The sequence below is a fragment of the Nesoenas mayeri genome, assembly GCF_963082525.1.
Source record: "Nesoenas mayeri genome assembly, chromosome: 17".
Taxonomy (NCBI): Eukaryota; Metazoa; Chordata; class Aves; order Columbiformes; family Columbidae; genus Nesoenas; species Nesoenas mayeri.
In genome coordinates, this window is record NC_137565.1 from 14162809 (window position 1) to 14177704 (window position 14896).

At 54.1% G+C, this 14896-nt stretch overlaps 1 protein-coding gene across 1 annotated transcript in view; it reads left to right on the forward strand.

The window, feature by feature from the left end:
• The window catches only part of POLE (DNA polymerase epsilon, catalytic subunit), a gene marked incomplete at both ends in the record, with an annotated part of 29221 nt that overhangs the window by 13012 nt on the left and 1313 nt on the right, over nt 1-14896 (forward strand). The window contains 24 exons of the mRNA XM_080355207.1: nt 213-305; nt 542-686; nt 1145-1302; nt 2752-2947; nt 3640-3854; nt 4099-4201; nt 4384-4464; nt 4538-4660; nt 4745-4963; nt 5273-5482; nt 6715-6858; nt 7195-7335; nt 9578-9731; nt 9817-9923; nt 10751-10927; nt 11340-11563; nt 11683-11903; nt 12234-12438; nt 12869-13042; nt 13265-13390; nt 13886-14018; nt 14130-14325; nt 14419-14550; nt 14658-14851. Coding sequence (XP_080211333.1) covers nt 213-305; nt 542-686; nt 1145-1302; nt 2752-2947; nt 3640-3854; nt 4099-4201; nt 4384-4464; nt 4538-4660; nt 4745-4963; nt 5273-5482; nt 6715-6858; nt 7195-7335; nt 9578-9731; nt 9817-9923; nt 10751-10927; nt 11340-11563; nt 11683-11903; nt 12234-12438; nt 12869-13042; nt 13265-13390; nt 13886-14018; nt 14130-14325; nt 14419-14550; nt 14658-14851 — 3871 coding nt within the window. The remainder of the gene's footprint in view (nt 1-212; nt 306-541; nt 687-1144; nt 1303-2751; nt 2948-3639; nt 3855-4098; nt 4202-4383; nt 4465-4537; nt 4661-4744; nt 4964-5272; nt 5483-6714; nt 6859-7194; nt 7336-9577; nt 9732-9816; nt 9924-10750; nt 10928-11339; nt 11564-11682; nt 11904-12233; nt 12439-12868; nt 13043-13264; nt 13391-13885; nt 14019-14129; nt 14326-14418; nt 14551-14657; nt 14852-14896) is intronic.

A 14896-nucleotide genomic window follows, 5' to 3' on the forward strand; every position in this document is an offset into this window, starting at 1 on the left:
AGCGTTGGGCACAAGTGACAGGAATCTTTTCTGCTAGTGGCTGGTTTCCAGCTTTTGCGAAGCATCATAACTAGGGCAAGGAGAACAATCTGCCAAGGGCCAGTGTTGATGTGTTTCTCGCCGTTTTTCCTCTGGAGGTCCTCCTGTCCTTTCCGTAGCTGGGCTTGGGAGGGAGCACTTCATGCTCTTCACTTTGACTCCTCTGCTCACAGAGCTCGCTGGTACTCCATGGAGATGGCTGGCATCGTCTGCTTCACGGGAGCAAATATCATCACCCAGGCCAGGGAACTGATCGAACAGATTGGGTGAGTATGTGCTGAGCTGGGAAAGAAAGGTCATCTGCATCTGGGACAGATGTGGGAGCATGTTAAACACCTGAGCTTTCAGCAGTTAGTGTTGAACATTCAGGGGGTTTGCTTGGCAGAAGAGACCAGAGAGTGCATGCAACAGGCTGCCTGTGCCTTTATGGGAGACACAGAGCTGATCCTCACCTGTCATCCACTCTTCTCCTGACAGTGACCTTCCTTCCTTCCTTCCTTAGGAGACCTCTGGAACTGGATACCGATGGGATTTGGTGTGTCCTCCCCAACAGCTTCCCGGAGAACTTTGTCATCAAGTCAACCAATGCCAAGAAGCCAAAGGTGACAATCTCCTACCCAGGTGCCATGCTCAACATCCTGGTGAAGGTGAGTCTTGCACTCTCCCAGGCCAGCTCTGCGGTCTGGGGCGAAGGAGGAGGGCTGCCCAGGGAGGACATTCAGCGAGCAGGACATGGGGGCTGATGGCCCAGAGAGCACCTGAGAAGAGGGAGAGGCTCCAGTGTCCCCGCAGCAGAGGGTGCTGGTCATTGGCCAGGGTTGATGGGTGCTCACCTGTGTAGGCTGGGAGTCCAGACTAGAGAAAGGTCCAATCCCATCTCCTGCTTGCTGCAGATTCTGTAAGACAAAAGAATATAATTTTAGGGTCCAAAGCATTTTCCTTTTCAACAGGCAGCTCAGATGTTTTGACTTTTGAGTGGTAAATTGTGCTGTAGCTTTCAGAGGAGCGCTCAGTGATCCCTTTGGGCAGGATGTGCCTGAGGGCACCCCCTGCTGTAACCAGCCCAGCTGCTGAGTGAAGCTGTTCTCCTGGGCCGTGCCCGTAGGAAGGCTTCACGAATGACCAGTACCAGGAACTGCAGGACCCAGCCTCTCTCACCTATGTCACACGCTCGGAGAACAGCATCTTTTTTGAGGTGGATGGACCATACCTGGCCATGATCCTCCCAGCTTCCAAGGAGGAGGGCAAAAAGCTGAAGAAAAGGTGAGATTTCCAAGCATGCAATATTATCCCTTCTCCTGGGTAACAGATTGAGGGTTTCCTTCCCTTCATGCATGTGAGGCCCGTTGTTCCTTGCTCCTGGAGCTGGCAGCACACTAGATTCACTGGCTTTAAGTTGCACATTCCTTACACCAGATTGTATTTGAATCCAGCTATGCACTTACCTCCAGTGCCATACTATGGCAATAAATGTTAGAAGATAACAGCAAAACAACATTTCTTCAACTTGGTGACCAGACATGATCTCCTTGTTTGGCCCTGAGGTGTGTGGGAGAACTTCAGTTTTCCCTATGAGGATTTCTAATACTGCTTATATTCAACCTAATCTGTTCAGACTTGCCTTCTCATCTCTCAGGAGTTCACAGACCTCCAGTAATCCTAGATGTTTCCCCTTCCTTCTCCATACGGAGAAAGAAACATGTCCTGCCATTACTGTCACTTTACAGGACAGTTGCACTCAAACTTCACTGATTTCTCTGCAGCTTCCCAAACAGGAGCGTGAGCTAGAGCAGTAGCAACCACTAGCTAGAGGGGTGTCCGCAGACCTGCGTCTGGCTCCAAGAAGTGTCGCTGCCCTTTCTCACTCTGTCTGTACAGCCCTGTGCCTCTTTGTGCTTAATGCCCCATGGGGCGAGCTCCAACATCCACCATCTCCTGTCAGTGCCTTTCTGCAAGCAGCGAGTCCCTGCCACAGGAGTCAAGGCGGTGCCAAGCACTGAACAGGCTCCACTCATAGGACTCTTATCTTGAGGCCTCTTGGTTTCTTGTCATTTGGGGATGTTAGCGAATGCACTCATATCTTGGTCACTCTCCAACCAAAACAGCCTGGAGCTGGCGGGCAGGCACCATCGTTGGCAGTGGAAGAGAAGGCTGTGGTCATGTGGGAGAAGTGCTGGCCAAGTGACGTAGGTTTGAGTATCCCCACTCATAGCTGATATTCCCATAAGGTTTTATTGAGATACACAAATAATTGGCAGGGATGTGTAATGCAAAAAAAATGCAAGAGAAAAAGAGAGGGGGAGGACATTTTCTGTAGTCATGTCATGGCTACATCCAGTTTCCTCCGAGCCCCTTTGCCAGCATCTGAGCTGATGACATTTACTTCTCTCTAATCCTCTTCCCAATATCTTACTCCATTTCCCCACCTGGGCTCTCACCTCCCACCCTTTACTTGTGTGCAACTAAGATGATTCTCCCAATCAGTGTGGATGAGCTGGGCACGAGCTGACGTGCTTTCGCAGACGAAATTTAAACGGTCGGTTGAGCAGCTGTAGATGTTCTGAGATCATCCTCGTGCCATGCACTGTGTCTCCGTGGAATGCACTGGATGGTCGCATGGGGAGAAGTGCCCTGGCAGGAGGGACACCAATGGGATCCTGGAGGACATGTCCCTTGGCACAGGCCATGTCGTGCCCATGCCGTGTCTCCTAGGTACGCAGTGTTCAACGAGGACGGGTCTCTGGCTGAGCTGAAGGGATTTGAGGTGAAGCGCCGGGGAGAGCTGCAGCTGGTGAAGATATTCCAGTCTTCGGTATTTGAAGCCTTTCTGAAAGGCAGCACCCTGGAGGAGGTCTACGCTTCTGTGGCCAAAGTGGCCGATTACTGGCTGGATGTGCTCTACAGCAAGGTGGGCACAGCTCAGCATGTCCATGTGTCCCAGGTGGAGCCAGAGAAGTGTCAGAGCTGGCCGGGCAGTGTGGGGAGGATGGACTTTGCTTGCACAGAGTAGATGGTCTGCTCTGCATCCGATGGTTGCTTCCATCTTATTTCTGCTGCTTTGGTTCTCTGGGGCTGCTGTTTAGTGTCTTTAGTGCAAGGGCTCCTCGTTCAGCTGTAACTGTGCATGAGTGGTGTCCTGCAGCCATCTCCTTCATGGAGCTGGCCTGGTGCCCTCATCCCCCAAGGACACTGGCTAAAGCATTTGCTGAGGAAGAGATCCACAGAGCCGCTTGCCTGTGGCATGTTTTATGAGGAGCACAGAGACATCAGCTTATACAATAACAGGAGAAAACTGCAAGAAACTGGGTGGTGAGAGGGTCTGAGAGCCTGGCTGTGTTGTTCCATTTTGCAGTGCCCTTGTTGGTGACCCCAACTCCTTTGTGTGTACAACACAGGCCAGCCATGGCATAAAGCGGTGCGAGCCTCAAACCCACACCCTCTCTTTTCAGTAGGTCATATTGGCAGCTGAAACGGAGCAATTCCCAGGCTCCCATGAAGAGCCACACCAAAGGGGTGTAGGTGCTGCGGGTATCTGACAGCAGCAAGGTTTGTTCATTAGGTTCTTGCTATTATCGCTTTGGGTTTTTTGCTTCCTTCCAGGCTGCCAACATGCCTGATTCAGAGCTGTTTGAGCTGATCTCGGAGAACCGGTCCATGTCGCGCAAGTTGGAGGACTACGGGGAGCAGAAGTCCACCTCCATCAGCACTGCCAGGCGCCTGGCAGAGTTTCTAGGGGACCAGATGGTGAAGGATGCAGGGCTGAGCTGCCGGTTCATCATATCCAAGAAACCAGAGGGGTCTCCGGTCACTGAGAGGTAACCCTGTCTTGAGGGGCCAGGGCTTTTGGCCGTATGAGGGCAACCAAGAGGAGAAGGGCAGGGCAGCAGGAGGCGAGTGAGCTGGTGTGATGTGGCCAAGCGGTCACCTGTGTGCTGGCTCAAAACAGGAGCAGGACTAGCGATAGGCAAAACCACACAACCACTGCTTGAGCTGGGAGAGGGGATCATGTGTTGCTGAGACCATGCTCCAGGAGGGTAAGAGCTTCCCTGCCATCCCCAGGGCCATCCCCCTCGCCATCTTCCAAGCCGAGCCCAGTGTGCGCAAACACTACCTTCGAAAATGGCTGAAGAGCCCCTCTCTACAGGACTTCAACATCCGCGCGGTGAGTGGTGATCCCGGCTCTGGGACAAGGGCTCAGCCCTTTGGAGGTGCGACCTGGGCAGCAGCTGCTTGTAGTAGCAAAGTGGGGTGCTGGGGTGGAGGACCCAGGGAGATGCTTGATCCTGAATCTGGTGGCCTTCTGCTCAGCTTTCCTTACGACCCACTGCTCTGACCTCTTCACAGATCCTGGACTGGGACTACTACATTGAGAGACTGGGCAGCACCATCCAGAAAATAATCACCATTCCCGCAGCCCTGCAGCAGGTATGGCATGGTGGGAAGGGTGGGCAAAGAGCTTCGGTCGGGGGACTTGGTGTGATTTGGAGATGCTCTCCAGGTAAAGAACCCAGTGCCACGGGTCCGGCACCCAGACTGGCTCCACAAGAAACTCCTTGAGAAGAATGATGTCTACAAACAGAAAAAAATCAATGAGCTCTTCACTTCAGAAGGCAAGAGACAGGTAAAGAGGGTGATGGAAAGGTACTGGCTGAGCTGCTGGGACTCATCTGCAACCCACATCCTCCTGCTGTCCTTGCTTCCTCAGGTCCTCGCCAACCAGCCCCCAGAGGGCACACCCAGCTCACACATTGGTGACATAGAGGACTTTGGGGCTGCCAAAACCCTTCAGCCACCAGTTCCCATCACAAATAAGCGGAAGCGAGTCCCTGCAGCAGAGGAAAGCCAACAGATGTCCCAGTACCTGGAGCTATCCCAATCCTGGCGAGAGATCCTGGGTCCACCTCCACCCTTGGGCACCACCAAGGTGGGTGAAGCAGACTGGACAAGAGATGACCTGGAGCTTGTCCATCCAAGCAGTTTGGGTGCTGCCAGGAGGAAGCTGTGGGTCTCCTGAAACCCTCTGCACAGCCATGGCTCTGGGCTACGAGGAGAAATATAACCAGGAGATAGAGAAATATAATCATTGATGGAGGAAAGGGAAACTGGGGCAGGAACGTGATGTGGGTCTGGGAGGTGGAGGGCTGGGCTTAATGGTGTGGTGTTGTGGTGTTGTGGTGCTGGGAAGCCTGTGCTGTTTTCTGGCTCCACTCATACGTGCTGCGACCCAACTCAGGAAGAGCGGCTGGTCTGGCTGCGCTACCACCAGAAGAAGTGGGAGCTGCAGGCTCGGCAGCGGCGGGAGCGGCAGAAGCGGCGGCGTCTGGAGGACGGTGGAGCGGCAGCCGGTGGAGGAGTGGTCCGCGATGCCGTCTCCAAAGGGCTGAACAGCTACCTGCGCAGGACAGCGCGCAGCATCCTGGACTTGCCCTGGCAGATTGTGCAGGTACCAGGGAGTGGACCTGCCATGGAGGGCAGCCCGGGGCACAAGCATCACATTGACACTGTCTGTGCTTCAGTGGTGAAGCTCAGGGAATGCTCGCCCCAGCACCACTGTGGTGTTAACCCTGGGGAGGCCAAGTGGGGCTGCAAAGCCTCAGGTTCACACACATCTGTATGGAAACAGAATCCCACATGGTCATTCTTGGTGGTGAATCTGTTGCATGTTGATCTGCCAGTGGGTCAGCTCCAGCTCAGCCCGTGAGCAGTTCTGTGCAGTAGTCACAGAACCACAGAAACACTGGTTGAGGCTGGAGGCAGCTTTGAGGTCCACCTGGTCCAACCCCCTGCTCAAGCAGGGCCTCTCAGAGCCAGCTGCCTGTGACTGTGTCCAGTCAAGTGCTGAGTGTCCCCAAGAACAGAGATTCCATAACCTCCCTGGCAACCTGTGCCAGGGCTCGGTCACCCTCAGAGGGAAAAAGTGTTTTCTGATGTTCAGAGGGACCCTCCTGTGTTCGGTTTGTGCCCGTGGCCTCTGGTCCTGCCACTGGGCACCTCTGGGAAGAGCCGGGCTCTGTCCTCTGCACTTCCCTCCAGATACTTGTATACACTGATGAGATCCTCCTGACCTCTGCTCCAGGCTGGACAGTCCCAGCTCTCCCAGCCTCTCCTCTTGTGAAAGATGCTCCAGTCCCTTCTTAATCCTTATGGGCTTTCACTGGACACCCTCCAGTATGTTTACGTCTCTCCTGTACTGGGAAGCACAGCACTGGGCATAGTGTGCCTGTGGTGGGCACAGGATTCCAGTGATGCCAGAAAGCAGCCAACATACAGGTGCAGAGGTGGGGTGGTGCCATCCAGTCATTTTCACAAACCCCTGCCACGTGCGGCCATCTGAGCCCCTTGTCACCCACTTCATCTCCCAGAAAGGCCCGCAGAGCTGCAGGCAGCCCTTGTGCAAGCACGAGCTCCAGATGGGGCACCTGGTCCAGGATATATGGGTGACTTCACTGGCATTGAGAGTCAGCTTGTGTTGGTTGTCCAGCCTCAGCCAGGCAGTTTTCTTCATGGTGCCCTGGGACAGTAGCAGGACGTGGGGACTCCAGCACTGGGAGTGACAACTCTTGAAGTCTCCTGCTCTCCTTGTGGTCACCAACTGGCCATATAGATCTCTGCAGCTTAGCAGGCAGATCCAACATGTTACCAGTGCTTATGTCTAACGCTAACTTTGTCCTGCAGATCGCTGAGACCAGCCAGCCCGGGCTGTTCAGGCTGTGGGCAGTGATTGGGAGCGACCTGCACTGCATCAGGCTGAGCATCCCCCGGGTCTTCTATGTCAACCAGCGCATCCCGAAGCTGGAGGAGGGAGCAGCCTACAGGAAGGTGAGGACCTGCCCCTTCTGGAAGGGGAAGCAGCCACTTGTGTTGAGATAAGGCATTTCACTTTTGCTGCAAGCAGATATTACAAGCATCTGCCCTGCAGGGCCTCACTCTGCCATTCCATGGATATACCTCAGCCAGTCCACCGTCCCTCTGCTAATCCCAGCCTGCCCAGAAAGTGGGTTCTCTGTTACGGGAATTTGTAACGTGCATGAGCACAAACCACTGATCTCCTTAGCAGAGAGGGGTAGCGGGAGCTGGCTGGCTCAGGCCCCAGCTCCTGGCAGCCAGGCCACGGGGTGCGATGAGCCCCGCTAACCGTGTCCCTGGCCTTGGCAGGTCAACAGGATCCTGCCCCGCTCGAACTTGGTTTACAACCTGTATGAATACTCAGTCCCTGAAGACATGTACCAAGAGCACATCAATGAAATCAACACGGACCTCTCTGCTCCAGACATCGAGGGAGTGTATGAGACGCAGGTAACTCCTCCAGGTGCTCATTTTTAAGGGTTGCTGAGTGGTAGGTCGTTAATCTGAGTGCCAGTGGCACAGGAGGACACCTGGCACTTAAAAATTCAGCAGCTTGGTGCAACAACAACAATCAAAGACCCCGCATAGCAGAGTGCTAGGGAATGTACCCATGTTCATGTGGGCAGAGTATCAGCTCGGGGTTTAAGGCATGTTGGGAAAAGGGAGTTGGGTTTATTTGGAGTCAGGAAACTTCAGGGAAATACCAAACCAGAACCAGCTTGCTGGTGTTTGTACCAGAAAAGATAAGGGATATTTAGAGTAAAGATGGGGGAAAACCCAACACATATGAGGGTGTACACAGGTCTGGATGCCCTGCCCTCTAAAACAAGGTAATAAAGGTTGTTATAAAAGATGAATAACATACAACTTGAAAGTTTGGGAAGAGCAAGAACAACCTAAATTAAGTTCAGTACAAAGCAATCAAGCCAAAATTAAATTTACCAGTGTTTTTAGTGCTGAAAGCCTGAAAATGAAGATGGGAAACTGGGATACCCACTTCTATTGGACACTGGTTTGTTCAGCAGCTCAGAACCAGGTGACCCGAATTTAATCAAGAAGACATTGCAGTGTCAGGACTTGCCCTAGATGGAAGTGGCAGAGTAGTTTGCACCATTGTAAGAGTGCAGCTATTATGTCAAAGAAAGTATAAAGGCAAGAGAGTTTGCTACTAAAATAAAACTTAGAATTATTATGGATCAAAAGTCTTTGCCTAAGTAGGACAAGCTTGATGTAAGCAGTGGTGCCATTAGCTACAAACGCTTTGTGAGATGCAAGAGGTCACAAGGGCAAAAAGAGCATCATAAAGTTGGGAGAGTTCAGCTGCTGAAGTTATTGGTACAGCCTGGAAAGTGTTACAGTGGGGCATGACAAAAGAAGCTGGTTTTAGTCACCTTGGATTTCTGCTTTTAGAAAATCTGGATAAAGGTCCCTCAAGACAAGGCACAACTCTTAGCTTAGTAAGCAGTGCCTAAAACTTATTTCAAATCACTCTGCCAAAGGGACTAGTGTGTACACAAATTCATCGTATCTGTAGAAGATCTGCCGATAGCAAACCTGAGTCCTCTCCACTACCATAGTGTTATTGTAATAAGTGAGACTAGATAAAATCAAGAAACAGCTAGCTAAGAGGAAATTAAACTTAGCAACTGAGGTACAACAAGGGGCATGAAGATGTTTTAAAGACATAAAGGAAGTGAGATGATCAAGGGGTTGCATCATGTGTCATGCAAGGGGAGGCTGAGTGAGCTGGGACTGTTCAGCCTGGAGCAGCGGCTCTGGGGACCCTCAATGGGAGGAGTGAAGGAGGGGAGCCGGGCGCTTCCCAGGGGGCCCAGGGAGAGAACGGGAGGCAGCGGGCACAAACTGGGGAAATTCTGTGTAAACATCAGAGGAAACTTCTCCTGTGAGGGTGGTTGAGTGGATTACCCAGAGGTTTGTGGAGTTTGTGTCCTTGGAGATGCAGAGAAACCCACCTGGACACGGTCCCGGGCAAGGAAAGATCTGTCTTGATCTTTAAACACCTGCAGTGCAGTTCTGAGCATGGTCACCAAAAATGTATTGGGACTAACATAGGAGAATGACAATGAGGATGCAAGGGAGGCAACGGCTTCCTTGCAGGAATGGGACTCGGGGACACAGGAATGCTTCGGCTTGCTAAAGAGATCTGAAAATGTGATGCACTAGGCGTCTGTGAAATCAAAACTGACCCGAAGGAGCTGTGATTAGCTGAGGAATGTTTATTGCTTATCAGTGTTTTGGGAGTAAGTCCCACAGCAAGTCTGGAGTAGTCTTATGCAGTGGTGGAGTTTACAGCTGTAAAGTTAATAAAACAGGGGAAATCAGTGATGGATCTTCCACTGTGCCGTTATCTGCTGGTTCAGATCAAGCCTTTGTCTCGAGGGAGTGCCAGAGCTGCAAGATTGCCCAGATATCCCTCCATGCATCCTCCAAAGTACCTGCTGCTGCCCTTGATGGTGGGATCTGAGGCCAGATAAGAACACATGTGACTTAAGAATTACAATACCTGTTCTGTATCTCCAGCACCGTCGAGGGTGATAATACAAACTCATGCTGGAGATGCCTTGGGTGTGTCCTACCTGTGGTTTTAACCCAGGTTGTTCTAGGTCTGAAACCCCCGCGAGGAGCTTGGTGGCTGAACATTGTTCCACCACATCTCTCCCCATCATTACAGGTGCCGCTGCTTCTCCGTGCCCTGATCCACCTGGGCTGCGTGTGCATGGTCAGCAGACAGCTTGTCAGGCACCTGGCGGGGAGAGAGGCCGAAATCTTTGACATTGAGCACCTGGAGATGCGCTCGCTGGCCCAGTTCACTTACCTGGAGCCAGGTGAGGCACCCTGGGAGAGGGGCTTGTGGGAAACCTGGGACCTGGCATCTGTGGGTACCACTGATGCTCTCTGCTCTGTCCCTAGGAAGCATTCGCCACATCTACCTCTACCACAGCTCCCAGGGCAACAAGGCGCTCTTGGGCCTCTTCATCCCATCGCAGCGCAAAGCTGCTGTCTTTGTGCTGGACAAGGTAAGATGGAACTTTGGAGGCTGGGGGACCGGAGGCGCTGGTGGATGAAAAGCTGGACATGAGCCGGCATAGTGCACTCGCAGCCCAGAAAGCCAACAATGTCCTGGGCTGCATCCCCAGCCCCACAGGCAGCAGGTTTGGAGGGATCCTGCTCCTCTGCCCCATTCTGGTGAGACCCCCCTGCAGTGCTGGTCCAGCTCTGGGTCCTCAGCTCAGGACACACATGGACCTGCTGGAGAGGGGCCAGAGGAGCCACAGGAATGATCCGAGGCTGGAACAGCTCTGCTGGGGACAGGCTGAGAGAGCTGGGCTGTTCAGCTGGAGAACAGAAGCTCCGGGGAGACCTTAGTGCAGCCTTTCTGGACTTAAAAGTGGACTGATAATGAAAGATGGGGACTGTTGCAATAGGACAAGGTCTGATAGTTTTAAGCTGAAAGAGGAGAGATTCCGGCTAGATAAAAGGAAGAAATGTTTTATGATGAGGGTAGGGACACACTGGCCCAGGTTGGCCAGAGAGGTGGTGGCTGAACCATCCCTGGAGACATCCCAGGCCAGGCTGGACGGGGCTCTGAGCAACCTGAGCTGGTGAAGATGTCCCTGCTCATGGCACTGTGTGACCTTTGAAGCTGCCTTCCAATCCAAACCATTCTGTGATCCTTCCATGGGGGTCAGGCAGCAGGATGTTTCTGCACACCTTGCACATCCCCACCACATTCCAACAGGGCTCGGAAGGCATCTGGTGATGCGCAGAGGGGACAGACCCCCCAGGACTGCGCAGCCCAGGGTCCCTCTCCCTCTGACTCTGACCTGGTCCCCCTTGGGCACAGGTACGCAGCAACCAGATGCCAAATCTCACCACGCTCTTCTCGGTGGAGCGCAGCACACTGCTGGAAAAGGCAGGTGAAGAGCTGCTGCCTCCGGACAAGCACACATTCGAGGTGCGCGCTGAGACCGACCCCAAGGCCGTCTACAGAGCCATCCAGCGCCTGCTGCTGGGATACAAGGTGAGATGAAGGTGCAAGGAAGGTCTCCACAGGACGTTGTCTGTACAGGCACATGGGAAGGGGAGGATGCTGTGGAAGGCACTGGTGCAGCAGTTCCAACAGTGCCTGCATGTAGGTGCTGTCCTGAAGATCAAGGATGGAAGTGGGTGTTGTTCAAAGTCTCTGTCTTGCTTGGGGTGGCTCACCTAGGGCAGTGCCAGCAGCGAGGTCCCCTCTGTATCTCCCTCCCATCCCTGTGCTCAGCTGCAGAGCTGGCTGCATGGAGCTGGGCGCTTCAGGAGTGCCGGGGTGTGCTGTTCCCACCTTGGGGACCTGCTGCAGGGACGCGGCATCCTGCACTGCCGGTTTCCTGCTGAGCAGAGGCGCTCGCTGGAGCGGTGCACCAGGACGTGTCCTCTTCTCCCTCACACAGGATGAGCGCCGCGGCCCCACGCTGGTTGCTGTGCAGTCTAACTGGGACCTGAAACGGCTGGCAAGTGGGATCCCCATCATCGAGGAGTTCCCCTTGGTCCCCATCCGGCTGGTGGATGACGTCAGTTACTCAGTGCTGGACTGGCAGCGCCATGCCGCCCGCCGCATGATCCGCCACTACCTCAACCTGGACACCTGCCTCTCCCAGGCGTTCGAGATGAGCAGGTGCCCAGGGCAGCCGCGTTCCCCTGGGGCTGCCTCGTCCCTTGAGAGGATGGGCAGGGTTCCCTGTCTTCTCTGCAGCTGTGCCCACTTCAGTGACTCTTCCCCTCTCCGTGCCCCAGGTACTACCACATCCCTGTTGGGAACCTCCCCGAGGACATCTCCACCTTTGGCTCTGACCTGTTCTTCTCGCGCCACCTCCGTCGTCACAACCACTTGCTGTGGCTCTCACCCACGGCCCGCCCAGACCTGGGGGGTAAGGAGGCTGATGACAACCGCCTAGTCATGGAGTTTGATGAGAGGGCCTCTGTGGAGATAAACAACCCCGGCTGCTACTCCACAGGTGAGGAGGGAGTAGGGTGGTAGTGATGAGCAAGGTCATCCCTGGTGACCCCGGGACAGGTCTTTCCCAGAGGCAGAAGCAGCTTGAGTGGCAGTTAGTTCTGGGCTTCTCTGCTGCAGCTTCCAGAAAAAAATGGTGGTCCCCAGAGGGTTAAGTGGGTCCAAGTCTTGTTGGAAGACAAGTACCAGTCAAGACCTGTGAATGCATCTCCCCACTCGGTGTGGCAACACCTATGGATCGTAACTGTTGACAAGCATTTGTAGCAGAGAGACAAGGGAGGGTGTTCTTGTCAGTCTTTGCCTGCCTGCTGAGAGTTGTGTTTGCTGTTAGTGTGTCTGGAGCTGGACATCCAGAGCCTGGCTGTAAACACCGTGTTGCAGTCCCACCACATAAACGACATGGAAGGATGCTCCAGCATGAGCATCAGCTTTGACGTGATTCAGCAGGCGTCCCTAGAAGACATGGTGACAGGGAACCAAGCTGCCAACATCCCGGCCAGCTACGATGAAACTGCCCTCTGCTCCAACACTTTCAGGTATGGTGCTAGGAACCAGCACGAGGTGGAGCATCTGGTCTTCATCCTGGCAGGTCCCCTCAGGGGTCTTGCTTCTCATTCTCTCCTGGCTTTAGCTTTTCCCAGATTTCTGCCAGTAATGGGGCTTGTGGGTGCTCTAGATATAAATTCAGGTCTCAAGGGCACGTCAGGCATCTTCTCCAACAGACTTTTGAAGACCCTGGGCTTAGAACTGCCTGGTGGCTTGGCCAGCAGATGTGTGGGGATGTTGGAGAAGGCTTTGCCCTTTCCTGTTTCTCCTTTCTTAGTGTTCCACTAGGTTATACTGGCTCCTGTGCAGAGGGCTCACATGTCTCTGCTCTGGCAGAGTTCCTGCTCTGAGTCTTCCAGTGCATTGGAAAACATGTCACTGGTGGCTGGTGGGGTGATGCTGGTGTCTGCTCCCTGGCAGGATCCTGAAGAGCATGGTGGTGAGCTGGGTGAAGGAGATCACACAGTATCGCAATGTCTACGCAGACAACCAGGTCATTCACTTTTACCGCTGGCTCCGCTCTCCATCCTCCCTGCTCTATGACCCGGCACTGCACCGCACACTCCACAACATGATGAAGAAGCTTTTCCTGCAGTAAGTGAGACCTGGAGTGTGCCAGGCTGGCCACTCTTCTCTGACACAGCCTCCAGAAGCGGGCGGTAGGTTAAACCTCCCGTACTGTTTGGGTGCTCCCTTGCGTGGCATTGCCAACATGCTCAACTCCTGACTGTGCTGGATCAGCATGTCCTCCACGGGCTGCATCTGCTTGGGCTTTGCCTTCCTGCCTGCTGACCCGCTCCTGTGCCTTGCCTGCAGGCTGGTGGCTGAGTTCAAGCGCCTAGGCTCTTCGGTGGTGTATGCCAACTTCAACCGGATCATTCTGTGCACCAAGAAGCGGCGCATTGAGGACGCCATCAGCTACATGGAGTACATCATCAACAGGTGGGTGGGCTTGCCAAGCCCGGCCTGAGGTGAGTTCTCAGATGATGGAGCCAAGGCAGGGCTTGGGACCGGGAAGGAGGATGCTGATTTTTTTGCCTTTTGATGGGCCTCAGCACTCTTTTTTTTGCAACGCTACTGAAGGGACAACACTGCCCAGTTCTCTGGCTGTCATGCCTGGAGTAGGGATCTGTCCCTTAGCTGTCCGCTATAGGCAATATTCCAAGAATACTCATAGGATTCAGTCCAGAAGGGACCTTCAGGGGAACTTGAGGTGCCCAACACTTCATCCCCTGGCTGGCTCTCAGCACCCCAGCCATGGCACAGGCACCTCCACACAAGCACAAGGAGCCAAGACTCCCTGTGCATGGCTTCCCCTGGGTCCTCACCAGTGGTTGGATGGGAGAGGGGAACCTTCTCCCCTCAGTGTCCTATGGAGATGGCTCTGAACTAGGGACAGTGCCAACACTGTGGGTAACTGCAGTCTCTTCCCTCCAGCATCCATTCCAAGGAGATATTCCACTCTCTGACCATCTCCTTCTCCCGCTGCTGGGAGTTCCTGCTCTGGATGGATCCAGCAAATTATGGAGGTATCAAGGGAAAAGTGGATTCTCGTGTCCACTATGGGGAGGTAAGAGACGGGAAGCGCTTGTTCCCCAGGAGCAGGGTGCTGGGGGTTGAGCTGAGTGGGGAGGCATTGGCTGGGCAAGAGGAACTGATGTGCTATCTCTGGCTCCTCCAGAAGGAGACCAGCAAGAGACAAGTGTCACAGGAGGAGGACAGCGAGGAAGAGGAGGAGGAGGAGGAGGTGGCCGTGGGGGAAGAAGAGGAGGAAGGGGAGCTGAACATGGAGGAGCTGCTGGAGAACAACTGGAACATCGCACAGTTCCTGCCCCAGGCCGCCTCCTGCCAGAGCTACTTCTTGATGATTGTGTCAGGTGAGCTGTCCCAGGGAGGTTGCTTGTGCCTGCCCAGTGCCAGGGAGAGCCTGCACTGGGGCGGTTGCTGGAGCCTTGCCCATGTCTCCCCAGCCTATATCGTGGCCGTGTACCACAGCATGAAGGAGGAGCTGCGGCGCAACGCCCCCGGGAACACCCCTGTCAAGAGGAGATGCACCAGCCAGGTGTCCCAGGAAGTGCTGGGGGAGATGGGGTCCATGCCCGGTGAGTGCCGAGCCACGGGGCAGCCCTGCTGCAGGTGGAGATCCCCCCACCTTGCTATCCCTGTATGCCACCATATGGCTCGAGTGCTCTGTGCTCTGTCTCTCGAGGCATGATCACCTTCTCCCAGGATTATGTGGCCAATGAGCTCACCCAGAGCTTCTTCACCATCACCCAGAAGATCCAGAAGAAGATGTCTGGTTCTCGTAATGCCACTGAGCCTTCAGACATGTTCCCAGTGCTGCCCGGCTCCTACTTGCCACTCAACAACCCGGCTTTGGAGTTCATCAAATATGTTTGCAAGGTCAGCAGGATGGGCCAGGCCTCTTTTCTGAAGGTTTGCAGTTAG